General features: G+C 43.0%; 2 protein-coding genes across 2 annotated transcripts in view; one reads left to right on the top strand and one right to left on the bottom strand.

Moving 5' to 3' along the window:
• Positions 1–11,846, top strand: part of znhit6 (zinc finger HIT-type containing 6) — a 50,186-nt gene extending 38,340 nt beyond the window's left edge. The window contains exons 9-10 of the mRNA XM_064935911.1: positions 7,412–7,536; positions 11,001–11,846. Of these exons, the coding sequence (XP_064791983.1) occupies positions 7,412–7,536; positions 11,001–11,569 (694 nt within the window). The 3' untranslated portion in view covers positions 11,570–11,846. The remainder of the gene's footprint in view (positions 1–7,411; positions 7,537–11,000) is intronic.
• A 7,368-nt stretch (positions 11,847–19,214) lies between these two features.
• On the bottom strand, positions 19,215–22,187 carry LOC135513152 (CCN family member 1-like). Its single transcript, XM_064935910.1, has 5 exons — positions 21,900–22,187; positions 21,412–21,631; positions 20,664–21,008; positions 20,332–20,534; positions 19,215–20,206 (listed from the first exon to the last, which is right to left on the bottom strand). Exons 1-5 carry the CDS (start codon positions 21,945–21,947, stop codon positions 19,904–19,906), a joined length of 1,119 nt encoding a protein of 372 aa, XP_064791982.1. The 5' UTR covers positions 21,948–22,187; the 3' UTR covers positions 19,215–19,903.
• Between the last annotated feature and the right edge of the window lie 4,916 nt (positions 22,188–27,103).

Genomic DNA, 27,103 nt, shown 5'->3' with positions numbered 1-27,103 from the left:
CACAGTCCCTGCCACTGAAAAACACCCCCACAGCATGATGCTGCCACTACCATGCTTCACCATAGGGATGGTGCCAGGTTTCATCCAGATGTGACACTTGGCATTCCGGCCAGAGTTCAGTCTTGGTTTCATCCTACCAGAGAATCTGGAGTGCTGCTGAGATTGTTGCCCTTCTGAAAAGTTCTCCCATCTCCACAGAGGAATTCTAGAGCTCTGTCAGTGACCATCGGGTTCTTGGTCACCTCCCTGACCATGGCCCTTCCACGATTGCTCAGTTTGGCTGGGCGGCCAGTTCTAGGGAAGAGGTTCCAAACTTCTATTTAAGAATGATGGAAGCCACTGTGTTCTCGGGGACATTCAATGCTGCAGACATTTCTTTGGCACCCTTCCCCTGATCTGAGCCTTGACCAAATCCTGTCTCGGAGCTCTATGGACAATTCCTTCGACCTCATGGCTTGGTTTTTGCTCTGACATGCACTGTCAATTGTGGGACCTTGTATAGACAGGTGTTTGCTTTTCCAATTCATGTCCAATCAATTGAATTTACCAAGGATGATCTATGGAAACAGAATGCACCTGAGCTCAATTTTGAGTCTCACAACAAAGTGTCTGGATACTTATGTAAATACAATATTTTTAATTAGCAAACAACTCTCAATTAGACTAACGTGGAAAAAGTCAAGGGATCTGAATACTTTCCTGAAGGCACTGTATATTATGACGACATTTTGATGTCTTGCCGAGTTTTTTTTCCAGCTGTTCGTTTACATTTTTCATGCAGTTTGTTTTCATTGAAGAATACATCAAACGGAAGATGAAAAATTGTGCGACTAAGATATCTTCGGCAAAAAAAACATGTTTTTTTTTTAAGCACAGGTCTTTTTAGGGAGTTTAGCCGAGTTCGGATAGGCTCCAGCCGAGCTGAAGCATGCTGATGCCTTCCTAAAACCGTGTCTCTCTCCCTCAGCTCTTAAAGATCCCCTTGTGTTTCTCTTTTCTTAGCACATGCTTGTATTCAGTCTCTTGGTATTGCTATGGCAAATGCTTTGTATTGTTATTAATACAGCTGGGTAATGTTTATAAGAATCTTACCTAAAGGATGCAACCACAGACCCAACCAGTCTGGTAAAGCAGCCACCTGCACATAGCTGTGGTTTGCTGCCTCTTCTCTTATAACCTGAACTGAAGTGCTCTGATTCTGTATCCATATTCCTCTAGCTCACGTAAGGTGGCTGTGATTTGGACCCCTTTGTGGTTTGGATCCTCTTAGCTTAGATAAGAGAACCTGTTGTGAATGTTAGAGCCCGACCGATTTATCAGTTCACCGACATTAGACGATTATTTTATAGCTACATCGGTATCATGAATGTCTACCTCGTTTCTCTGGTTTAACACAAACACACACACACCCTCTAAATTACAACAAAGAAATTCCCTCTGAAGTAACACCTGATCAGAGCACTGGACTCACTCTGCTCAGGACTTGTTCTATTTTGTATTTGCGTAGAAAGTTCTAGAATTTAACATCATTCAAGAAGATTTTGAGCACAGTTCATCTTCTCTCGGACCAAAGTCCCTCGGGCTAGTAACACCCACTCGAGCGTCAGTTATTTCTCTGTGGTCCTGACCATGTCACTTCTCTCGTCCTTCCTGGCCAAATGCTGCAGCTACCTACTCATCCTTCAGTAATAATAGTTAGGTAGCTGTTGGAAAATAATGGGTACCTTCTAGAGCTTCTACGGAACCCAACAGTAAACTGTGAGTGTATTCTCACTCTTCTGGTGGTGATGGCTCTTAGAGACACATGCATGTACATGAGAACACACAACCGCCACATTTCCCAGAGGAAATCTGTCCGGATTCTGAGGTTTATTTGCCTCTTACAAGAGATGTTTTGTAGATTTGCCAACTGACAGGAGTATGAGTTGCAGCTCTCATCTCTCGATCACTTTCCCTCCCTCCCTCCCTCCCTCCCTCCCTCCCTCCCTCCCTCCCTCCCTCCCTCCCTCCCTCCGAGTCTGTCTCTTCCTGATCCTGCCGCAGCAGGAAATGCCAGCAGATATTGTTGACTTGAGATCCTCTCCCACCTCAGATTTTAGTAGGCTTTCTTGGAACCAACCTGAGGCACCGTAGTTAAAACCTGTAACTGTCATGTTGCATCCCAGCTCTTGGATTGGTTTGGTCTGTGGGGATGTGTGTGTGCAAAGCAAGGTTGCTGGGTTGTTGCCCTCCTACGTTCTCCTCCACGTCTCCTGATGTACTGGCCTGTCTCCTGGTAGCGCCTCCATGCTCTGGACACTACGCTGACAGACACAGCAAACCTTCTTGCCACAGCTCGCATTGATGTGCCATCCTGGATGAGCTGCACTACCTGAGCCACTTGTGTGGGTTGTAGACTCCGTCTCATGCTACCACTAGAGTGAAAGCACCGCCAGCATTCAAAAGTGACCAAAACATCAGCCAGGAATCATAGGAACTGAGAAGTGGTCTGGGGTCACCACCTGCAGAACCACTCCTTTATTGGGGGGGGGGGGTCTTGCTAATTGCCTATAATTTCCACCTGTTGTCTATTCCATTTGCACAACAGCATGTGAAATTTATTGTCAATCAGTGTTGCTTCCTAAGTGGACAGTTTGATTTCCCAGAAGTGTGATTGACTTGGAGTTACATTGTGGTGTTTAAGTGTTCCCTTTTATTTTTTTGAGCAGTGTATAATAATTGAGCACACAGCCATGAAATCTCCATAAACAAACTTTGACAGTAGAATGGACTTACTGGAGACCTCAGTGACTTTCAACATGGCACTGCCATAGGATGGCACCTTTCCAACAAGGCCATAAGTCAAATTTCTGCACTGCAAGAGCTGCCCAGGTCAACTGTAAGTGCTGTTATTGTGAAGTGGAAACATCTAGGAGCAACAATGGCTTAGCTGCGAAGTGGTACACCACACAAGCTCATAGAATGGGACCGCTGAAGCGTGTAGCGCGTAAAAGGTTTGTCCTCTGTTGCCTCTGGAAGCAACATCAGCACAAGAACTGTTTAACAGGAGCTTCATTAAATGGGTTTCCTTGGCCGTGCGCTATGCCAAACATCGGCTGGAGTAGTGTAAAGCTCTCCACCATTGGACCCTGGAGCAGTGAAACCGCTGTCTCATGAGTGATAAATCACGCTTCGCCATCTCGCAGTCCGACGGACAAATCTGGGTTTAGCGGATGCCCGGAGAACGCTACCTGCCCCAATGTATAGTGCCAACTATAAAGTTCGGTGGAGAAGCATTAATGGTCTGGGGCTGTTTTTCATGGTTCAGTCTAGGCCCCTTAGTTCCAGTGAAGGGAAATCTTAATGTTACAGCATACAAGGACATTTAGACGATTCTGTGCTTCCAACTTTGTGGCAACAGTTTGGGGAAACCCTTTCATGTCTCAGCATGACAATGCCCAGTGCACAAATCGAAGTCCATATAGAAATGGTTTGTCAAGATCGGTGTGGAAGAATTTGACTGGCCTGTACAGAGCCCTGACCCCAACCCCATCTTAGCCTAATTGCCCAACATCAGTGCCGATCTCACTAATGCCCTTGTGGTCGAATAGAAGCAAGTCCCAGCAGCAATGTTGCAACGTCTAGTGGAATGCCTTCCCAGAAGGGTGGAGGCTGTTATAGCAGAAAATAAATGTAACCTTTATTTAACTAGGCAAGTCAGTTAAGAACAAATTCTTATTTACAATGACTGCCTACACTGGCCAAACCCAGATGATGCTGGGCCAGTTGTGCGCCGCCCTATTGGACTCCCAATCACGGCCTGTTGTGATACAGCAAGGGGGGGCCCAACTTCATATTAATGCCCATGATTTTGGAATGAGTGTTCACATACTTTTGGTCATGTAGTGTATATTAGAGTTAGGCCTATATCATGTCTAGGTTATTGGTGATTACCGGGTAAGCTGGATGGGGTGAAATTGTTGAGCGTAGAGACAAACCATGTCACTCCATAGGGCTGCTAACCGTTTAGCATGATCTATTACCGTCAAATCAAATTTTATTGGTCACACACACATTGTTAGATGTTACTGTGAGTATAGCAAAATGCTTGTGCTTCTAGTTCCAACAGTGCAGTAATATTTACCAAGTAATCGGACAATTCCCCAACAACCTAATACACACACACACCTAAGGTAAATGAATGGAATAGGAATATTCATATAAATATATGGATGAGCGATGACCGAGCACCATAGGCAAGATGCAATAGATGGTGTAGAATACAGTATATACATATGAGATGAGTAATGCAAGATATGTTAGCATTAGATTTTGAGTGTATGTAGGCAGCCTCTGCAGTGGTTGCTGTTTTACAGTCTGATGGCCTTGAGATAAAAGCTGTTTTTCAGTCTCTCGGTCCCAGCTTTGATGCACCTGTACTGACCTCACCTTCTGGATGGTAGCGGGGTGAACAGGCAGTGGCTCGGGTGGTTGTTGTCCTTGATTATATTTTTGGCCTTCCTGTGACATCAGGTGCTGTAGGTGTCATGGAGGGCAGGTAGTTTGCCCCCAGGGATGCGTTGTGCAGAACACACCACCCCCTGGAGAGCCTTGTGGTTGAGGACGGTGCAGTCCGACAGGATGCTCTCAATTGTGCATCTGTAAAAGTTTGAGGCTTTTAAGAGCAAGCTGAATTTCTTCAGCCTCCTGAGGTTGAAGAGGCGCTGTTGCCCCTTCACCACAATGTCTGTGTGGGTGGACCGTTTCAGTTTGTCCATGATGTGTACACCAAGGAACCTAACTTTCCACTTCAGTCCCATAATGTGGATAGAGGGGTGCTCCATCTGCTGTTTCTTGAAGTCCACCATCTCCTTTGTTTTGTTGACGTTGAGTGAGAGATTGTTTTCCTGACACCACACTCCCAGGCCCCTCACCACCTCCCTGTCTCGACGTTGTTGGTAATGAAGCTCACAACTTATGTCATCTGCAAACTTGATGATGGAGTTGGAGGCATGCATGTCCACGCAGTCATGGGTGAACAGGGCTGAGCACAAACCCTTGTGTGGCCCCAGTGTTGAGGATCAGAGAAGTGGAGATTTAGTTTCTTACCTTCACCACCTGGTGGGCATCCCGTCAAAAAGTCCAGGACCCAATTGCACAGGGTGGGGTTGAGCCCCAGGGCCTCAACCTTAGTGATAACATTGGAGGGTACTAAGGTGTTGATTGCTGAGTTGTAGTCAATGGAACAGCATTCTTACATAGGTATTCCTCTTGTCCAGATGGGATAGGGCAGTGTGATGGCGATTGCATCGTATGTGGCCCTATTAGGCCGGTATGCAAATTGAAGTGGGTCTAGGGTGGCAGGTAAGGTGGTGATATGATCCTTGAGGAGTCTCTCATAGCACTTCATGATAACAGACGTGAGTGCTACGGGGCAGTAGTCATTTAGTTGTTATCTTTGCCTTTCTGCGCATGCTCTGATGCGGCTAGGGATGCCGTCTGGGCCGCCAGCTCTGCAAGGGTTAACACCTAAGACATTTAAATTACGACCATGGAGGAGAGGGTGGGCCCTCAGTCCTTGGTATTAGGCCCCGTCGGTGGCACTGTATTATCCTCAAAGCGGGCAAAGGTGTTTAGTTTGTCTGAAATCAAGACGTTGATGTCCGTGCCGTGGCTGGTTTTCTTTTTGTAGCCCGTAATTGCCTGTAGACGCTGCCACGTACGTCTCGAGTCTGAGCCATTGAATTGCGACTCTACTTTGTTCCTATACTGACATTTCGCTTGTTTGATTGCCTTGCAGAGGGAATAACTACACTGTTTATAATTGGCCATATTCCGAGTCATCTTTCCATGGTTAAATACAGTGGTTCGTGCTTTCAGTTTTGCGCTAATGCAGCCATCTATCCACTGTTTCTAGTTAGGGTAGGTTTTAATAGTCGCAGTGGGTACAGCATCTCCAATATACTTCCTTAACTCACTGAGTCAGCGTATAAATTGATGTTATTCTCTAAGGCTGCCCAGAACATATCCCAGTCCGCGTGATCAAAACAATCTTGACGCGTGGAATCGGATTGTTCAAACCTCCGTTGGATAGTACTATTGGACGGTAGGATCAAAATGGAGTCGTGGTCAGATTTGCCGAAGGGAGGGCCTTGTATGCTTCACGGAAGTTAGAGTAGCTGTGATCATGTATTGCCCGCACAAGTGCTACAATCATTATGCTGATAGAATTTAGGTAGTCTTGTTCTCAAATTTGCTTTGTTAAAATCCCCTGTTACAATAAATGCAGCCTTGTGATGTATAGTTTCCATTTTGAGTAGAGTTCAGGGAAGTTCCTTGAATGCCGTCGTGGTATCGGCTTGAGGGATATACACGGCTGTGATAATAACCGATGAGAATTCTCTTGGGAGGTAATAGGGTCGGCATTTGATTGTAAGGAATTCTAGGTCAGGTGAACAAAGACTTGAATTCCTGTATGTTACGATTACACCTTGAGTCGTTAATCAGGAGGCGTACACCCTTGCCCTTCCTCTTTCCAGAGAGATGTTTATTTCTGTTGGCGCGATGCATAAAGAATCCCGGTGGCTGTACCGACTTCCGACAACATATCCCAAGAGCCATGTTTCCGTGAAACAGAGAATGTTACAATCCCGGATGTCTCTCTGGAAGGCAACCGTTGCCCTTATTTCATCTAACTTGTTATCTAGAGACTGGACATTGGCGAGTAATATCCTCAGAAGCGGTAGGTGGTGTGCACGCCTTCGAAGTCTGACCAGGAGTCCACTCCGTCTACCTCTTCTGCGGCTACGTTGTTTTGGGTCGACTTCTGGAATCAGATTCAATGCCATGAGTGGTCGTATTCCTAGTCGTAATGTTGGTAAGTTGACATCGTACTGATATCCAATAGTTCTTCCCGGCTGTATGTAATAACGCTTAAGATTTTCTTGGCAAACAATGTAAGAAATAATACATAAAGAAACTAAATACTGCATAAGTCCTAAGGACTAGAAGCGAGGCGACCATCTCTGTCGGTGCCATCTTGCGCATCTTGTCGGCACCATCTTCCCTAGCACGACAGGATTACTCAGGCACTACTGATGTAATCGCAAAAAGAGTGAAACACGAGGAGCTTTAAGGGCCGCAGTACTTTTGGTGATGTTATTGACTCTGGTTAAGTCAGTAGTTTCCATTCTCAATGAGGAGGGATGGGAATCAGCACTGGAGTTTTACTGTGCCAAACCATGACTCCTATCTCCATCAATCCTCCTCCTCGAAAGACAGACCAAGCCTCCGCAATGAAGTCATAGAACGATTCTACAGCTAGAGCAGATGGGTTTTTTATTTTATTTTGGCTAACCCTAGCCCTTTTCCTGCTGGTTGCTATAGCTTCTGGTGGTTGCAGTGTAGTAACACATTTTGTTTTTTTGTTTAGGTATCAAGAGCTGGATGTGGCAAAGACCCTGAAGGAAAACTTGAAGTTCAAACTTGTGATTGAGTACCCATTGCTACACATTGTTCTCAAGGACCACTGCCACGACTACCCACTGAAAGGACCAGGTAATACCATCCACACCTACAGTAAGCTGCAAATAGGCAATCCATCATCCCTTCTAGAAAGTTTTAATGTAACATTTCACTAAGAACAACCTCACCGAGGCTGGTGTTAGAGGGAGCAGAACTCTAACATGATGAATTGGTCTATCCTTACATTAACATGACATCTCCAGTTCGTTTCACTAGTCAGCAGTTTGTTTGATATAGTCCAAATATATTTTGCATGTCAGCAATCAAGTGTTCAAGATGTGTAACTTTCAAAATACACAAATACAGCCGGTATGATGCATTCATTTTTACATTTACATTTACATACATTTACCCAATAATGGGTTAATGAAACAAATACCAAAAGATAGTTTTTCTTTAATGTCCTGCAGTCTCCTAGTGACTCCATTATGACAACATGCTGCCCCAGAAGAAACGTGTGTTCTGTGTAATGTCACACATACTAACATCTGTCAGAAAGTGGCTCAAATGTGATTCACGTAGGAACTGTTAAAATAATGGATGTGAGTTAGGCTTAAGTCAGTAAGGGAGAGTGGCCAGAACGTTGGTCGTCCTACTTAATCTCATAATCAAGACAAGTCTTACAGGAGGCTACGTCATACAGACGCCACGTTGAGGTAGTACATGCCTGGAGATGCCAATGTCAGGGACAGCAACAAAAACAAACAGTAGGTAGGCCTAATCAAATCACCACACTTGTCCTCGGTACCCCTATCAGACTCTTATCAGGGACCCAGAACAGATGGAGCCTTGAGGTCATTTCAGCTCAAGTGTGTTGCTAAGCTGTTACACTAACTCTAATACTTGCTCTGCTACTGAGAGTCTCCACAACATTGAGAGAAAAGCCTGTAGGAAGTGGTGAAGGGTAATCGGATCCTGTGGTATGCTGTCTGTTTCCGATAAGGCGGTGTTGCCAAGCTGTTACTCTGTAGTGTCAATTATCGTAACATTACTACTGAGTCACCACAACAGAGAGAAGCCTGCATGAGGTGATAACACATCGGACCCTGTGGCGGAACTGCTGTGTATTTACAGAGAAGATCTGTTGTCCTAACTGGCTCTGGCAGCTTGTTCTGTGGCAAGGATTGGTAACTGGCAGCCCCCTTTTGAAGGCCCTCTGGTAAATCCCCCCCACTGATAATCACTCAATTAGCCCATGTCGGCCAGCTATCTAAACTTGTAATCAACCATCGATTTTGTTAGTCTCCCTCATATCACATTAAAAACTGTGAACGTTTCTTACCACCCTATGGCAAAATGTGTAGAATGGCAGGAAATTAGCTGTAAAACTGCTAATTTTCCATTCTGCCCCATGGCAAAATTAGTAGAATTGCACAAAATGAACTGTGGAAACATAACTTTCATACAAATTTTTAAAAAATTGTTTAATCTTCTCTTCTCATGGCAAAATGTGTATAATTGACGAAAACTAGCTTTAGAACAGCAACTGCGGCCCCTCATGATGTGTTCAGATTTTTTGCATCCCCCCACCCCCATCAAAGTTGCCCATCCCTGGTCAGTGAGTGACTGTTAGTCACGTTTCCTTTGGGTTGAGTCATGCCCTATGATAAGCCCCACTTCAAACAATGATCTATTCCTACTAGCACTGACTGTTGATAACTACTTTATGGGGGGAAATGTACTTACTGTGATGTGATTCTCACCCATTTATCTTAAGATGAATACACACATTTTAAGACACTCCATATATAGAGTTGAAGTCTTAAGTTTACTTACACTTAGGTTGGAGTCATTAAAACTCGTTATTCAACCACTCCACAAATGTCTTGCTAACAAACTATAGTTTCGGGAAGTCTGTTAGGACATCTACTTTGCATGACACAAGTCATTTTTCCAACAATTGGGACAACAAACCGATTATTTCACTTATAATTCACTGTATCACAATTCCAGTGGGTCAGAAGATTACATACATTAAGTTGAATGTGCCTTTTAAACAGCTTGGGAAATTCCAGAACATGTCATAGCTTTAGAAGCTTCTGATAGGCTAATTGACATCATTTGAGTCAATTGGGGGTGTACCTGTGGATGTATTTCAGGGCCTACCTTCAAACTCAGTGCCTCTTTGCTTGACATCATGGGAAAATCAAAATAAATCAGCCAAGACTTCAGAAAATAAATTGTAGACCTCCACAAGTCTGGTTCATTCTTGGGAGCATTTTCCAAACCCCTGAAGGTACCACGTTCATCTGTACAAACAATAGTACCCAAGTATAAACACCATGGGACCACGCAGGCGTCATGCCGCTCAGGGAGGAGACGCGTTCTGTCTCCTAGAAATGAACGTACTTTGGTGCAAAAAGTGCAAATCAATCCCAGAACAACAGCAAAGGACCTTGTGAAGATGCTGGCGGGAACTGGTACAAAATTATCTATATCCACAGTAAAACAAGTCCTATATCAACATAACCTGAAAGGACACTCAGCAAGGAAGAAGCCACTGCTCAAAACCGCCATAAAAACTCCAGACTACGGTTTGCAACTGCACATGGGGACACAGATTGTACTTTTTGGAGAAATGTCCTCTGGCTTGATGAAGTTGAAGTTGTGGCAAAATGGCTTAAGGAACAAAGTCAAGGTATTGGAGTAGCCATCACAAGACCCTGACCTCAACCCTATAGAACATTTGTGGGAAGACCTGAAAAGGCATGTGCGAGCAAGGAGGCCAACAAACCTGACTCTGTTACACCAGTTCTGTCAGGAGGAATGGGCCAAAATTCACCCAACCTATTGTGGAAGGCAACCCAAAATGTTTGACGCAAGTTAAACAAATTTACCGGCAATGCTACCAAAAACTAATTGAGTGTATGTAAACTTCTGACCCACTGGGAATGTGATGAAAGAAATAAAAGCTGAAATAAATAATTCTCTCTCTTATTGACATTTCACATTCTTAAAATAAAGTGGTGATCCTAACTTTTTACTAGGATTAAATGTCAGGAATTGTGAAAAACTGAGTTTAAATATATTTGGCTTAAGTGTATGTAAACTTCCGACTTCAACTGTATTACTAAAATGTATAACAAGTCATCTCACTTGGTCAGCCTCATTCTTTAATTCTCTTCACATGGTTATTATCTTGTGAAATGTTCTAATCATTTTTCTGAAAATGTTTACAGTGAAAAAGGAGCTTTTGGTCATGGAGTATTTCTTCACATTGATATAACATTTTTGCCCCCCTTGATTCCTCACCCCCTCCTACGACATATGTCTGCCGTACATTATTGCATAGCTAATGGTCCGACACGCCACATCATTCGACTAAGGCCCACTGAGCCAAAATATGCCGTCAGCGTAGCCAGACCCTGCCCGTGCTAATGTGTAAGTGTGTGCATGCGTGTCTGTTAAGCATGGTGAGACTGCAGTGTGTGTGTGTATGCCGCATGGCAACTCCCACATCCTGTTAACAATTGCCCACCACCGGCCTTTCATTTCAGTGGAGCCTGTGTTGGCCCATGGCAGTCCCATGATGGAAGGGGCATGGCGGGGTAACGGTCAGAGAGAGGAGGGGAGGACGGAGGTCTCACAGCCCCAACTGGGGCCACCCTTCCTGGGAAGCTCTCCTGAGACTGACCCACCCAAGAAAAAAAGAGCCAAGAGAGAACCAGAGGAACTTGAGGATGGGGAGATTGGAGATGGTGATGATGATATTGAAGCTGATAAGATGGTCAAAGAGATTGTTGTTGCCCATGGTGATGATGATAATGGGGATGATGAGATGCCAATTGATGGTTTCCATGGTGACTGCCAAGTTGATGACAACCCAAATTATGGTAATAACCATGTTGATACCCATTCTGGTGTTTATTGTATTGGCGATGCAATGATTGCTGCTACTGAAACAGTTGATGACAAAATCAGAGGGGACCCAGAGAGTAAGGCAATGAGCCAGAACCTGCAGTCTGTTAATCTCCTGAGCCATTTCCCAGTCAATAATAATGATAGTATTAATATCGATGATGGTGCTAATGATAATGACACTGGGTTTGATGTCAGTAAAAAATGATGTTAAAGATACTAGTGAAATTACTGAAGAGTTTGAATCAGAGGGAGATTGAGTCTTGGCATGTTTTCTTTATGTAATCAGATGTGATTCAGTTGGACCGACTTATAAAAATGCTCTTGTTGCATTATTTACTCTTACGTAGTGTTTATTTCAACAGCCAATTGGATTTTATCGGCTAACAATGTTAATTTGTTTTTTTGTCATCCTTTTTATTTGATTTTGTACATTATCAATTGAGATGCTTTCTTAAATCAAAAATAAATACATGTAACATGAAGTCACTGTTTTTATTGACTGGGATATCAGACACCTTTTTGATTGTGTGGTACAGTAGCTACGAAGTCTGATGCATTTATTGCAAGTTTTGAAATGGTCACTTTCAAAGGATTCTGTCAGACAAACTTGGTTAATTATTCATTATAGTTGTTTAGACGTTCCTCAGTTGGAGTGCTAGGCAGCCAGTATCTGTCATCATGCCCTGTTCAGATTCATCTGTCTCAAAGGAGCTTCTTTCTAGGTGGTTAACAAGGTTTAACCTGACTAATTCCACCCATGTCATAGTTGGCTACAGAATCATCTTGCTTGTTACGTAAGCTACCAAAGCAACAAACTCATGTCTGTATTTTCTGTTAGAGTATAATGGTGACCTGAAATGTCTTAATTTCTCAGAACAAGATTGGACTTACAAGTTTCAAGGGTAATTATTTGTTTCTGGCCATTTTGAGCCTGTAATCAAACCCACTACTGCTGTCGCTCCAGATACTCAACTAGTCTATAGGTAGCCAGTTTTATTGCTTCTTTATTCAGCACAAGTTTTCAGCTGTGTTAACATAACTGTAAAATGATTTTCTAATGATCAATTAGCCTTTTAAAATGATAAACTTGGATTAGCTAACACAATGTGCCATTGGAACACAGGAGTGATGGTTGCTGATTATGGGCCAATGTAAATATTCCATGAAAAATCAGCCGTTTCCAGCTACAATAGTCATTTACAACATTAACAATGTCTACCCTGTGTTTCTGATCAATTTGATGTTATTTTAATGGACAAAAATGTGCTTTTCTTTCAAAAACAGTGACCCCAAATGTTTGAACGCTAGTGTATGTTGTGTTATATTGGAACAGCATCAGCCAGTAGTGATACAGGAAAGTGTAGCTCTCCGATGGGAATTTGTGTGCGTGTGATGTCAACCTCTACCAACCCCTATGGCAATGATCAGATATTGGGGGTGTGATGACTCATTTTCCACACCTCACGCAGGGAGAGGTCTCGATCTCACAGACCGTGTGTCTCGCTCTCATTTACCAGCCAGTCATTACTATAGTACTGCACCAGCCTGCAGAGAAGTTGCCCAGAATGTGCCCTCCACAGTTCAGCAGGGGGCATTGTGGGTTAGATGGATAACTAACCCACAATGCCCCCTGCTGAACTGTGGAGGGCACATTCTGGGCAACTTCTCTCAGCTTTATTTTATGTATTTGTTTGCATTCAGAAATGGGCCCAGACTGGTTGGTAATGTTTGTACAACGCTGCATGCTGCTGAGAGTTTTGGTTCGGAAGTTCCAATGAACTGTTATACCCTTTTAGAGGTCTACCACATAGAACAGAGAGGATATCAGTGTTCGAATTAGTTGTTTAGGTTTTCACAAATATTTTTGTGCCCTGCTAACCCATGTATACAAAACACATTTTTGATATTCAACTGCTATTTTCTTGTGACCTTCTAGTCTGGATAAAGAGATTAAGTCTGTCATAGTACATTCTCCACCCGCATCGCAGCAATGGGTCCTTACTGAACTCTGGGATAACAATTGAGAAACCTTTTTTTAAACATCTGTTATTCCTGGCATTTTTGTGTTCGCCTGTGATAAACTGCCTCCCACTGTGTTAAAGCAGCTGGGTCTTACTTTTCTATCTCAATAAATCCCCTCAAAGAAACCCACACAAAAGCACTGCTTTTGTTTCTGTTTGCTGTTAAAAGTAAATGGTCCATTTTTAGTCTGAAAACGCAAGGCATTTTTAAATTCCTCTGATCCAATTTCACAAAATTGCCCCCGATATTTCTGAAGTTGGGTTTTGCAATTAATTAGGCTTGATTTGGTGGTTTGCTTTCAAACGACAATGCGTGCATAATTGTTTGTTTATGAGAGCAACTTGGGGACCCAGCTACTCTGCTGTGGCTTGGTTCTGTTTGGGGGACTGTGTGCAGAAGCACAGTGCATGTACGGAGGCACGCAAAGGCGCTGTGGAAAAGTCTGCTTTAGCTCCAGAAGAGTGTTTTGCGTGGATAGGAGTGTTGCTGCCCTGGTGTTTGTAATACCGTTTTCACACTGCTATGCTGACCCAAAACATACTGTTCTATTTACTTTGCCTATTCTTTTCAGTATTAAAAATGTTGTAGATATACAACCAGGCCAGCGCAGTACAGATCTGCTCAGTAGTCTGAAAGTGCATGAATGACTTACAGCTCTTTGTTCCTCTTCCCTGGTCCTTCTTCCCTTTGTATCCTTGGTTGGTCTGTGTGAAGCAGAGGTGTTTGGGAAAGCCCTAAAAATTGTTAGACTCCAGCCACCCAAGTCATACTGTTTTCTCTGCTACTTCACGGCAAGCGGTACCGGAGCACCAAGTCTAGGACCAAAAGGCTTCTTAACTGCTTCTACCTCCAAGCCATAGGACTGAACAGCTAATCAAATGGCTATTCAGACTATTTGCATTGCCCCCCCCCCCACACCCCCCATTTTTACGCTACTGCTACTCTGTTTATTATACATTTATAGTCACTTTACCTCTACCGACATGTACACATTACCTCGACTAACCTGTGCCCCTGCACATTGACTCTACCCGTGTATATAGCCTCCATACTGTTTATTTATTGTTGCTCCTTGAGTTCTTTTTACATTTATTTTTTACTTCAGTTTATTTAAATAAATACTTTCTTAACACTTAACCAACAATTGCAGTTAATAAATTAAGGGCTTGTAAGCATTTCACTGTAAGGTCTACACCTGTTGTCGTCGGCGCATGTGACAAATAAAATTCGATTTGATATGGCTTATGGTTTTTAGGTAATGATAACCTGGGGAATATTTCATTAAATATCCTTCACAGAAGTCCACATTGGTCCAATGATGTATGTTTTTTTCATGGGGAAGCATCAAGGCTTGTTAATTATACACTGCTCCAAAAAATAAAGGGAACACTTAAACAACACAATGTAACTCCAAGTCAATCACACTTCTGTGAAATCAAACTGTCCACTTAGGAAGCAACACTGATTGACAATAAATTTCACATGCTGTTGTGCAAATGGAATAGACAACAGGTGGAAATTATAGGCAATTAGCAAGACCCCCCCCCAATAAAGGAGTGGTTCTGCAGGTGGTGACCCCAGACCACTTCTCAGTTCCTATGCTTCCTGGCTGATGTTTTGGTCGCTTTTGAATGCTGGCGGTGCTTTCACTCTAGTGGTAGAAGAGACGGAGTCTACAACCCACACGAGTGGCTCAGGTAGTGCAGCTCATCCAGGATGGCACATCAATGCGAGCTGTGGCAAGAAGGTTTGCTGTGTCTGTCAGGGTAGTGTCCAGAGCATGGAGGCGCTACCAGGAGACAGGCCAGTACATCAGGAGACGTGGAGGAGGCCGTAGGAGGGCAACAACTCAGCAGCAGGACCGCTACCTCCGCCTTTGTGTAAGGAGGAGCACTGCAAGAGCCCTGCAAAACGACCTCCAGCGGGCCACAAATGTGCATGTGTCTGCTCAAACGGTCAGAAACAGACTCCATGAGGGCCCGACGTCCACAGGTGGGGGTTGTGCTTACAGCCCAACACGTGCAGGACGTTTGGCATTTGCCAGAGAACACCAAGATTGGCAAATTCGCCACTGGCGCCCTGTGCTCTTCACAGATGAAAGCAGGTTCACACTGAGCACGTGACAGTCTGGAGATGCCGTGGAGAACGTTCTGCTGCCTGCAACATCCTCCAGCATGACCGGTTTGGCGGTGGGTCAGTCATGGTGTGGGGTGGCATTTCTTTGGGGGGCCGCACAGCCCACCATGTGCTCACCAGAGGTAGCCTGACTGCCATTAGGTACCGAGATGAGATCCTCAGACCCCTTGTGAGACCATATGCTGGTGCGGTTGGCCCTGGGTTCCTCCTAATACAAGACAATGCTAGACCTCATGTGGCTGGAGTGTGTCAGCAGTTCCTGCAAGAGGAAGGCATTGATGCTATGGACTGGCCCGACCATTCCCCAGACCTGAATCCAATTGAGCACACCTGGGGCATCATGTCTCGCTCCATCCACCAACACCACGTTGCACCACAGAATGTCCAGGAGTTGGCGGATGCTTTAGTCCAGGTCTGGGAGGAGATCCCTCAGGAGATCATCCTCCACCTCATCAGGAGCATGCCCAGGCGTTGTAGGGAGGTCATACAGGCACGTGGAGGCCACACACACTACTGAGCCTCATTTTGACTTGTTTTAAGGACATTACATCAAAGTTGGATCAGCCTGTAGTGTGGTTTTCCACTTTAATTTTGAGTGTGACTCCAAATCCAGACCTCGATGGGTTGATAAATTTGATTTCCATTGATAATTTTTGTATGATTTTGTTGTCAGCACATTCAACTATGTAAAGAAAAAAGTATTTAATAAGAATATTTCATTCATTCAGATCTAGGATGTGTTATTTTAGTGTTCACTTTATTTTTTTGAGCAGTGTATATTAACTTAATATCACTGTAGACCAGTGTAATGCACCGTGGATGTCTCACTAGTGCGTTCCTAGGACATTACTTAACACTTTGGATTAAAGTTGTTCTATCGAGGACAGATCTTATCTAATTCATTTTACGGTCTGGTCTGTCTCCTGATCCAGCGTCTACACACCAGACACCTCCAGCAACTCAACAGTGTTAAACTTACTAAACATATTGGCTGAAGCCTCTCTTCCTCTTTTCTCTCTCACTCCCTCCTCCACCCAATTCCCCCATTACTCTTGCTTGCTCTGTTTTATTTCATAGCCCTCATTAAACAGCCCTGCTCCTCTCCATCTGGTGTGAGAATGAACGCAGGCAGCATTATCACACTCCTGTGGCCGGGATGAAACTGACTGAGGCATTTATATTGCTAATCAACTTGGCAACTTGTTAGGGTATTGTGCAACACAGTCCCTGCCAGGATGCAGTCAGGACTTATTGATACACCATCTCTCTCAATGACCATCATGTCCCTAATTGATGTAAGTCAAATCTCAGACTGACCGGTGCATACAGCATGCTGGTTATGTTCCTGCTATACTGCTACCAGCCACCAGATGGCCCTGTTCTAGAGGAAGTGGGTCTGTTTCTCCGGTTGGTCTACTCTAAATGGCTGTTTAAAACCCTCCGTGCCTCTCACCCTTGGGTTCCCTATAATATTGTATATTAACCTGAGGTTATAGACAAGGGGGCAATAAAAGAGATGACATCAGTGCCTCAAAAGCTTCCAGAATGCTGTAATGCTCTAATGGCTGAGCCTCCCTCTCTCTCCATTCCCCATTAGCTTCTGGGGCCGCGCTGCATTACGTAGTGCCTAACGAAGCCTCCATGCTAATGTCTTTGTCATATAAACACACTTTATGTTCAAGGAGTGAGGTAGTTGGTGAGTGATTTAATTTCAGGGGCGCCTGATTTTGTGTGTGTTTGTGTGTCTGGGTGTATGAGGATTTTAATGTTTTTCTGCTCTTTTGGTGCCCTTTTCTTCCCTTTTCTCACAACAATGGGGTCTCTGGGTCCAGTTCTTTGACTGTGTTCAGATAGAGTTGACTGGTGAATGGATGGAGCACCACTGTCTCTGTGTTCAGTTAAAGTTGACTGGTGAATGGATGGAGCGCCTCTGTCTCTGTGTTCAGTTAAAGTTGACTGGTGAATGGATGGAGCACCACTGTCTCTGTGTTCAGTTAAAGTTGGCTGGTGAATGGATGGAGCGCCTCTGTCTCTGTGTTCAGTTAAAGTTGACTGGTGAATGGATGGAGCACCACTGTCTCTGTGTTCAGTTAAAGTTGGCTGGTGAATGGATGGAGCGCCTCTGCGGTGGCCAGTTGTTGTGCATTGTGTTAAGTATGATTGCACTTTCCCAACAAAACAGGGTTGGAAATTATATCTTAAGTTCAGAAGGGGAGAGAAAAAATTGGGCGACGGAACCAACCAAAACAGACTACTAAAAGTATTTTGATTGAAATTCTGACTGGTAGAAAGAGATAAATACATTCTTAAGATAAGGTAAACCTCGAGGCCTTATGAAAGAAATTAAATAATAAACATTAAAAAAAATGTTGGATGAATATTTGTTAAACTTTCAGCAGCGGGCACAGTGGGTTCGGTATGCGGCCTGACCATAACCGAGAGGGATGTGCCTTGCACCCGTTCTAAACTGCCTCCTATTAAATACACACTATTAACAGTCATTTCTGCCAGTCTTGCAGGAAAGTTAAGTTCTGCATAGGTGCTCTGCGGTGGTGGTCTCGGTTAGATGGCTTTTCTATGCCGTGTTTTGATACGATACACCTTATGTGGGTGGCAGCGAGCACTTAGTGTTTGTATTTTTAGGACTGACTACTTCTCTGACTTAAAGCGAACATGTTGCTCCACCGTTTCAAACATCTGCCACCCATCAGGATGTCTGTCTGCTTTCTGAGCCACCTCTGCATTCCTGAGCCGTTCCCTTCCCTCTACCTGGATAAAAAAACACTGTGTATGTGTGTTCTATCCTCAAGGCTTAACACTCCTATGGCTTTAGAAGTTGCCCCTAAGCACTGGTCTGCTCACCCCTATTCAAGTCAAAGGTGTTTGGCAACATATGCATACTGTATAGCCACCCTCTCAGCAGATGAAGAAGAGGGACTACTTTGAGGATTCTATAACTAAGAGGAGAGCTATATCTTCACTACTGCTACCTGTCCTACCCCTGCTAATATTAGCCTCCACACGTTTCAACCCGATGTCTTTTTTCCTAAGGCTGGGAAGCTGTATCCCACCTGGCTCTTCCAGACTATTTACAGCACAAACCCACTGCAGCCTGCCTAGTGCCAGAGGGCCAATGTTTCTATCCAACCACTGCAAATTAGGTCAATTGTTTTGTGTTGTGTTTAATATGTGTACAATACAGTCACATAGTCCCCTTTGAATTGCTGCTTCTAATCCAAGACCATGGAGAATAGTATCACTTCAGGTTATTGGCATAGCTCTGTGCTCATTGCTATGCTGGGATTTAATAGTTTTTTTGTTCGAATTGGTCAAGTGCATGGCTTAGCCTGATATAGGGAATGTAAACTACCTTGGCTTGCAGAGCTTTACAATGGCATTCCAATGCACCAAACAGTCTCAAGGCCTGGAAACTGTCTGCAGAACTCTGTTATATAAGATTGGATCAGCCCTGAACGATCGCTCTGTTGGAGTATATAGTATGGGATTGTCCATGGTATAACTACTGGAGTTCCTCCCAGTAAATATGGGGACTGTGTTTGACCTCCCCTCCAGATGTGATTCTAAATGTATGTCATGTACTTGTTTACTAATCCCAATGAATATGTTCAGTTTAGTCAAAACAGTTTTGTTGGTAGCCAACTTCAGTTTGATCAAAGGAAACGAAGATAGTGTTTACATTTCATAAATAAATCTGTTTTATTTTGTAACATATAAAATTAAATCATTTTTACAATTTATTCCAGTATGACACAAATCTAAATAAAGTAGCTACAATTTGATAAATAATATTAATAACAATAATGAAAACATTCATTTGATATGTTTCACTTTGTCTTTCTTGATAGTTGGGAAGGTCCTTAGCTGCCACAAAACACAAACATGTATGGAACCACGGTAACATGTGGTGTCTTGGTTCATTAGGTTACAAGATCAAGTTATACTTAATTAAATTATGTATCTGCATATCCAAACAACATCCATACACACACATCTAAAGTTTGTGTGGGTCATGTCTGGTTGGTACTTATCGTCGAAAATATACACAACGAATTGATATTAACATACATTGTCATTTACACGTGTTAATTTACATTTTGCTCCATAACGAAGCTACTCTGATGCTCCAGTAGTATGAAGCGAATCTTAAGTTAGAATGCTGATTCGGTCACAGCAGACAGTGCACTTCATAAAGTCCTCATGATGCAAGCCTATAATTCCTTGGGAATCTAGTTACAACACGAAGTTGATAGTTCATTGGCAGTTGAGTTGGACCCCTGCATTTAGATGGACTACCATTGGCTGTCAATGTTGTTGTTTTGGGATCTCTCAGGGGTCTGTTCTCTGCCCAATCAGATTTGATTTAGTCTCTGAACTTGTGGATGTCGTTGAAGAGTCTGTAGAAGGGGTAGGAGGCTTCGTTGGCATGGGGACAGTTGAAGGTGCATTTGCAGGACTCAATCATCATGACGTTCTTGTTGAAGGTCTCTCCGTCCTCGCAGTGGAACTTGACCCGGATGGTGCGGGTCTGCTGGGGGGAACAGCAGCGGCCGTCCACACAGGATCCACAGTACTTGGACCTGTACTTCTTCATGCTGGAGCAGCCGGCATAGGTGAACTTCTGAGCCTGGGTAGACTTCTTGGTTCTGCTGCACTTCTTTCCTTTCTGTTGGAGGAACAAGGGGAGAGAAACAGTCAGTCAAGAGTTTCCATAAACAAGCTGAGCAGTGTTGGTTGGTTTTGTTGGATTGTATGCCATGTTTCAGTTTAGTCTTGGTGGCTGGAGCTTACCTTAAGGTTGGAGTAGGGTGACTGGGTGCATTGCCGCACTTCGCAGATGCGTGTCTCTTTAACCAACTTGCACTCGCCGTTGTTGTTGGTGACTCGGGTGGAGATGCCTGTGCCACAGGTCTTGGAGCACTGGGACCAAGGAGTGGTCTGGACAATGCACTTCTGACTCTCAAACATGTGGCTCTCAGGCTGCACTCTGAAAGCTGTAAGGAGAAAAGGCAAGAAAACGTTAGAAACTGGGCTGGTATGGGCTTCAACATTTGAGGCAAATGCAAATGTAATTGTTGAAAGCTGAAATTCAAAATGGCTGCTGCTAGATAGAGGCTGCTTACCAGCTAGAGACTTGAGTCCTCCCTTGACAATGGCGATGAGCTCATTCCTGTTGGTAAGGTCACTCTCTGACTCTTCAGTCATGCTGTCTTTGCCAAACAGCTTGTCAATTATGTCAGTGTCCTTTCCGTCATCACATACCCACTCCTCGCAGCACTGGCCTGCCACCTTAACCAGCCTTGGGTTGGCACAGCCCAGGTTGGGCAGGGAGAGCTCCTGAGGGCACAGGGGGATGCAGCCCACAGATCCATCGATGCATGTGCACTGGTGCTTGCAGTTAGGCTGGAAGCTCTCTCCGTTTTGGTAAATCTTGCTGTTGTATTCACAGGGTCTTCCCTCTGACTTAGCTGTGGAGGAGAAGAGAGGGGTAAATGGCTGTTATTCCACTTTTCAGTAGACTAGTGTCTGCTATAGACATCACAGATCACATGCTGGCTGAGGCTGGCTGAGGTAGGCTTGGTTTAAACTGTAAAAATGATTCAGAAGGCTAGGGCTGCCAGAGGACAGGAACCACTGAGGGGGGGTCATTTTCTTCCAGAGCAGGATGTTTGTACTTTAGAGTTTAGACTGAGGTGCTGAGTTACATTCCTTAGAGTTGAAATAACATGGTCCTCTTATTCCCTCAAGTAAAAATATCACTAGCTTCGCTTTCTACCATATTAATTTACTCATGGTTGCAAACTACCAAACTAGCATTATTCACACCTAAAATCTGTTTACAGCATAGCAGGGTTGGAAAGAGACACCTACCACGGCAGATGCCACGCATAGCACCGAAGCTGGCCCCAAAGTTGCACTCGAGTCCTTTAGTGTTGTCGCAAGGCTCTGTCAGACTGCAGTCCTCGTTGAGTTGTCTCGCGCAGACTTTGCAGCACCCGCAGCTATCCACTACGAGGCTCACACCAGGCGCGCACCTGGGCAGCTCCATCGGGCACTCGCATACCGAGGGGCAAGAAGAGGAGGAAAGAACCTGCGCAGATAACAGAGCTCGATGATGATATATACTTTGTAAGCAACATCTTAAAACAGCCACATGTTCAGGTTGTATTTACGTAGCTTATTTATTATTTTCAAACGGTGCCGTTAATATACGATATGATTGCAACAGGTTTCCAAACCAGTGTGATAACTTTACATTGTATACAAGCATACATTTAGTATTCGTTCCGATCTATTCAAAGTCATAACAAGTCATATACAACTTTAAACTGAAATATTGTTTAGAGAAAATGACTTACCATATTGAAGGTTCCAATTAATATCACGACGATGGAGAAAATGAGCATATTTGCGTTTTTCTTTGTTGCGTAGCCTATTAAATAAAATATATTTGTTATTTTGCTATTCCCTTTACGATGTCTTGCTCTCAGTCTTTGCAAATGTATTTTTATCCTAAGTGTAGCGGTCAGTCGTCTCGTCTGTAGCGATTTGGTTTGTTTTCTAGTCTCTTTAGAGAGTAGAGGCTTAATAAGTGTTGCTCTGGTTGCAAGTTGCAGTCTGCTGAAGCAGAGTACCTCCCGTCTTTTATACTGTAGTGAAAGCTGACGTCGTCGTTGGCTGACTGCTGAACTGTTCCAAAACTATGCGAGGAATGTTTCTTGGCGCGTTTTCCATCGAAGCTAAGCACCACCCTGTCTAACTTTTTTCAAAAATACATTTTCCCCTAGAACTGAACATTTCCCCCCCCCCCTTCGCCGTTTCCAGTCTCTACTATCTACCTTTATCCTTTGTTTTGCTTTATTGGTTTTCTCACGGGTTCACAGCTGTTATGTTATGAGCCAAGTGTTGGGGTACACATTTTCTTTAATTTAGAAGTGGGATTGATTTTTTTTTCAAAGCAGGTTGATCTGTTTGTTTCCACTTATTTTGACTTCGCATTGATAGATAATATTCAAAAGAAAAATAAACAATACTATAATATTGCCTTTTCCATTGCTTCTTCCTTTAGATAGGTGTTTACTGTGTTATAACATGTGTATAGATGGTTTATATTATACATTCTTTTAAAACCTCTTCTTGCGGTCAGTTATGCAACAGTTGCCAAAGCTATTAAAAGGTATGATATTGTCATGCTGTCACTGCTTCACCTCGTAAATTATCTTGAATTTGTTGCGAGATTCGATTCTCATGATGAGGATAATTCTATCAGAGAATAGTCTTATTATAGCACCTATATCAATATATTACTTCCGTTATTCTAAATGTACTGTAACTGTTCACAGTTTAGGGGAGAGACATCCCGGAATTCGGAGATTCTGTGCGCGTTTGAGAGGAATGGGAGAAATAAAGTTTACGGCTTCTATTTTTGGCCTGCTCTTCCCTTCATTCTAAGCATTTCCAGATGCGAACCACACTCCAGACGTAATAATGTTGCCATATTTGGTATGGCAGAAGCCTACATTATTAACATATTTCTCCCTCTAGCCAACCACAAAGCATTCCTGACAGCTTAAAGGGTTGTTAAATATGTTCTTCATGCAGGAAATTCCTTAGTATTCCACCTTGGGTTAATTTACGTTTTACGCAATCTGTCCATCACGTTTTGAAAAAATAATCAACAACAGTGATCCAATATTCCACATACGATGTTGGTTTGGGGAGAACATACCCAACTAGTTCATAGTCCTATTATTTGCTTTTCAACTAAGTAACATTTTATCGGAATTTGAAATTCAGAAATCACAAATTATTGCAAACAGGATTTGACCGAGAAAACAAACGTGATGCTTGAAAAACAAATGGTTGAAAACGGGGTTATTTGCAACCAAAATATGACAGTTAAACGGAGAACGATATGACAATAATACCCTATTGATACTATCCCTGAAGTTGTTTTAACCCGTGAGTCGGAAATGTTTTTTTGAGTAACTTTATACTTAGACTTACATGACGTGATACTGAGAGAGCGCTGAAGAAATAACTAACGGAGAATAGTTATCAGGACCACGGATATTCTCCCTCCGGTGAGTTTGTATTTTTTACTTGAACTTTACTAATCCGTTTGTTTTTACATGTTGTGGATACGCAATTGCTTTATCACTTTGTTCTAATGGTGTATAAATATATTGAAGTATTGAGTCGTTCTGATGTTGGAAGTTCGACTGCTTGACAATCATTATTTGGGTACCCACTAAACGGATATTGATTATGCTGTATCTTGATGCCAGCTTTATGTTTGTCAATTGTCTACATTTTCATACTTCCAGTTTAAGACACTAGATGGTGTTATGCTATGGTTAAGTTTGTTAACATATTGTCAACATTTTCCTCATTGTCACTGTTTTCCTCATTGTTTGCGTCTTTTTGAGGTGTCTGTGGGTATATCTTTAGTCATTCATGAAAAAGCTTGTGAATCTTCATCGATTAAACCAGACAGACATTTAAAGCTCATGAAATGTGACACTGGCATTATGTCACCACTTCACAATTGGCATCATCAAGTGTCTATTTTGAGTGTCAGACTCCCAAAGTGGCACATGTGCCCATGTGAGTTTTGCTTTATTAGGTTTGTGTTGTGTGCACACTGCACATCTAGCCCTAAGTAATACTTATGTCATCTGATTCAAATGATAGTGATGACACTTGTTTCCCAAACATCAATTGGCCCTTAATGTCAAATGTATCCTGTGCCATCCTGCCATTACCATATCCATTATGACCTCTGACCTCATTACTTAGTCCCTCTGTGTTCAGTTTAACCCCATGAGCTCAGTGAGATGCTTCTGATTATCATTGTTCTGCTCTGCCAGGCATGTTGTTCTGATTCTTTCCTATTCCCTTATGAGGGAATACTATGTTATAAGAAACAGTACTGTCATTGTGCGCCATGGAACCATGGAATAACATCCCATAACGATATTCATTCCGTAACTACCCATTCTGTAAACATCGCCAGGCAACCAGGGCTGGACATGCGTATCCATGTAGTAATGTTCAATGGCAGTCATCATATTTTCCACCCCCCCCACACCCCTTATGAGAAAGTGGCAATGGCTCTGCTTTTATTTTCTTTACTCACTGCATCCTAGTCTATTGTCCTATACACTAGTATAAAACAGAACAGGACCAATATGATTGCCTGTTCAAACAAAGGATAACAATAACATATTTTGTCAACGTATGTGTCATAACTGCATTATGCAGTGGGCGTTGTGAAGTTTCCTTTCCATGTCAGCTCATGGAACTCTGGGACGGAAGCCCAGTGAATTATGAGGTGATCTTATGTACACTCTCTCAGCTTAGTCACTAGTTAGCTCTTGTTCCATGGTAATGTTTCTATTTCTGAGCCTGTTTTACCTACAATCGTAAGGCATGTTTGTTGTGTGCTCCTGTCTTTAAAAAATCAGTGAAAAAAATCAACCACTCCCACAAATTTCTTGTGAACAAACTATAGTTTTGACAAGTCGGTTAGGAAAACTACTGTGTGCATGACACAAGTAATTTTTCCAACAATTGTTTACAGACATATTATTTCACTTAAAATTCACTGTTTCACAATTCCAGTGGGTCAGAAGTTTACATATACTATGCTGACTGTGCCTTTAAACAGCTTAGAAAATTCCAGAAAATTATGTCACGGCTTTAGAAGCTTCTGATAGGCTAATTGACATAATTTGAGTCAGTGGGGCAAAAAAGTATTTAGTCAGCCACCAATTGTGCAAGTTCTCCCACTTAAAAAGATGAGAGAGGCCTGTAATTTTCATCATAGGTACACTTCAACTATAACAGACAAAATGAGAAAAAAATCCAGAAAATCACATTGTAGGATTTTTATTGAATTTATTTGCAAATCATGGGAAAATCAAAGGAAATCAGCCAGGACCTCAGAAAAACAATTGTAGACCTCCACAAGTCTAGTTCATTATTGGGAGCAATTTCCAAACGCCTGAAGGTACCACGTTCATCTGTACAAACAATAGTGCAAAAGTATAAACACCATGGGACCACGCAGCTGTCATAACCGCTCAGGAAGGAGACGCGTTCTGTCTCCAAGAGATGAACGTACTTTGGTGCGAAAAGTGCAAGTCAATCCCAGAACAACAGCAAAGGACCTTGTGAAGATCCTGGAGGAAACAGGTACAAAAGTATCTATATCCACAGTAAAACGAGTCCTATATCGACATAACCTGAAAGGCCGCTCAGCAAGGAAGAAGCCACTGCTCCAAAACCGCCATAAAAAAGCCAGACTACGGTTTACAACTGCACATGGGGACACAGATCAAACTTTTTGGAGAAATGTCCTCTGGTCTGATGAAACAAAAATAGAACTGTTGGGCCATAATGACCATTGTTATGTTTGGAGGAAAAAGGGGGAGGCTTGCAAGCCGAAGAACACCATCCCAACCGTGAAGCACCGGGTGGCAGCATCATGTTGTGGAGGTGATTTGCTGCAGGAGGGACTGGTGCACTTCACAAAATTGAAGGCATCATGAGGATGGAAAATTATGTGGATATATTGAAGCAACATCAGGCAAGGAAGTTAAAGCATAGTCGCAAATGTGTCTTCCAAATGGACAATGACCCCAAGCATACTTCCAAAGTTGTGGCAAAATGGCTAAGGACAACAATATCAAGGTATTGGAGTGGCAATCACGAAGCCCTGACCTCAATCCTATAGAAAATATGTGGGCAGAACTGAAAAAGCATGTGTGAGCAAAGAGGCCTACAAACGTGACTCAGTTACACCAGCTCTGTCAGGAGGAATGGGCCAAAATTCACCCCACTTATTGTGGAAAGCTTGTGGAAGGCTACCCAAAACATTTGACCCAAGTTTAACAATTGAAAGGCAATGCTGCCAAATACTAATTGAGTGTATGTAAACTTCTGACCCACTGGGAATGTGATGAAAGAAATAAAAGCTGAAAGAAATAATTCTCTCTACTATTATTCTGACATTTCACATTCTTAAAATAAAGTGGTGATCGTAACTGATCTAAGACAGGGACCTATTACTAGGATTAAATGTTAGAAATTGTGAAAAACTGAGTTTAAATGTGGCTAAGGTGTGTGTAAACTTCCGACTTCAACTGTTATATTACGACGACCAATATAACATAAATATGTGCTTTGTCCATATTTCAGTGTGGATGTGAAATCTGTTATTCCATTCATTGTGAAAATAATAAAAATATGCTGGTGGATGCTGACATTAGAAATTATTCAGAAATGTGTTTTGTTCACTGTGAATATATGTACTTCCATTATTGTGATATGCTGGGGGATGCTGTACTCAACCCCATTAGGCAACTGTATAGGAAAGTGATGTGTTTTGTTCACTGTGAATATATGTACTTCCATTATTGTGATATGCTGGGGGATGCTGTACTCAACCCCATTAGGCAACTGTATAGGAAAGTGATGTGTTTTGTTCACTGTGAATATATGTACTTCCATTATTGTGATATGCTGGGGGATGCTGTACTCAACCCCATTAGGCAACTGT

The sequence above is a fragment of the Oncorhynchus masou genome, chromosome 24, assembly GCF_036934945.1.
Source record: "Oncorhynchus masou masou isolate Uvic2021 chromosome 24, UVic_Omas_1.1, whole genome shotgun sequence".
Classification (NCBI taxonomy): Eukaryota; Metazoa; Chordata; class Actinopteri; order Salmoniformes; family Salmonidae; genus Oncorhynchus; species Oncorhynchus masou.
This window is presented reverse-complemented; position numbering and strand designations above follow the sequence as displayed.

Excerpts from the sequence above, each read along its gene's own strand:
- LOC135513152 (XM_064935910.1), bottom strand. The coding sequence starts at position 21,947 with ATGCTCATTTTCTCCATCGTCGTGATATTAATTGGAACCTTCAATATG. Across the intron at positions 21,632-21,899 it reads TAATTGGAACCTTCAATATG|GTTCTTTCCTCCTCTTCTTG; the intron begins GTAAGTCATTTT and ends TTATCTGCGCAG. Across the intron at positions 20,535-20,663 it reads AGGACTCAAGTCTCTAGCTG|CTTTCAGAGTGCAGCCTGAG; the intron begins GTAAGCAGCCTC and ends TTCTCCTTACAG.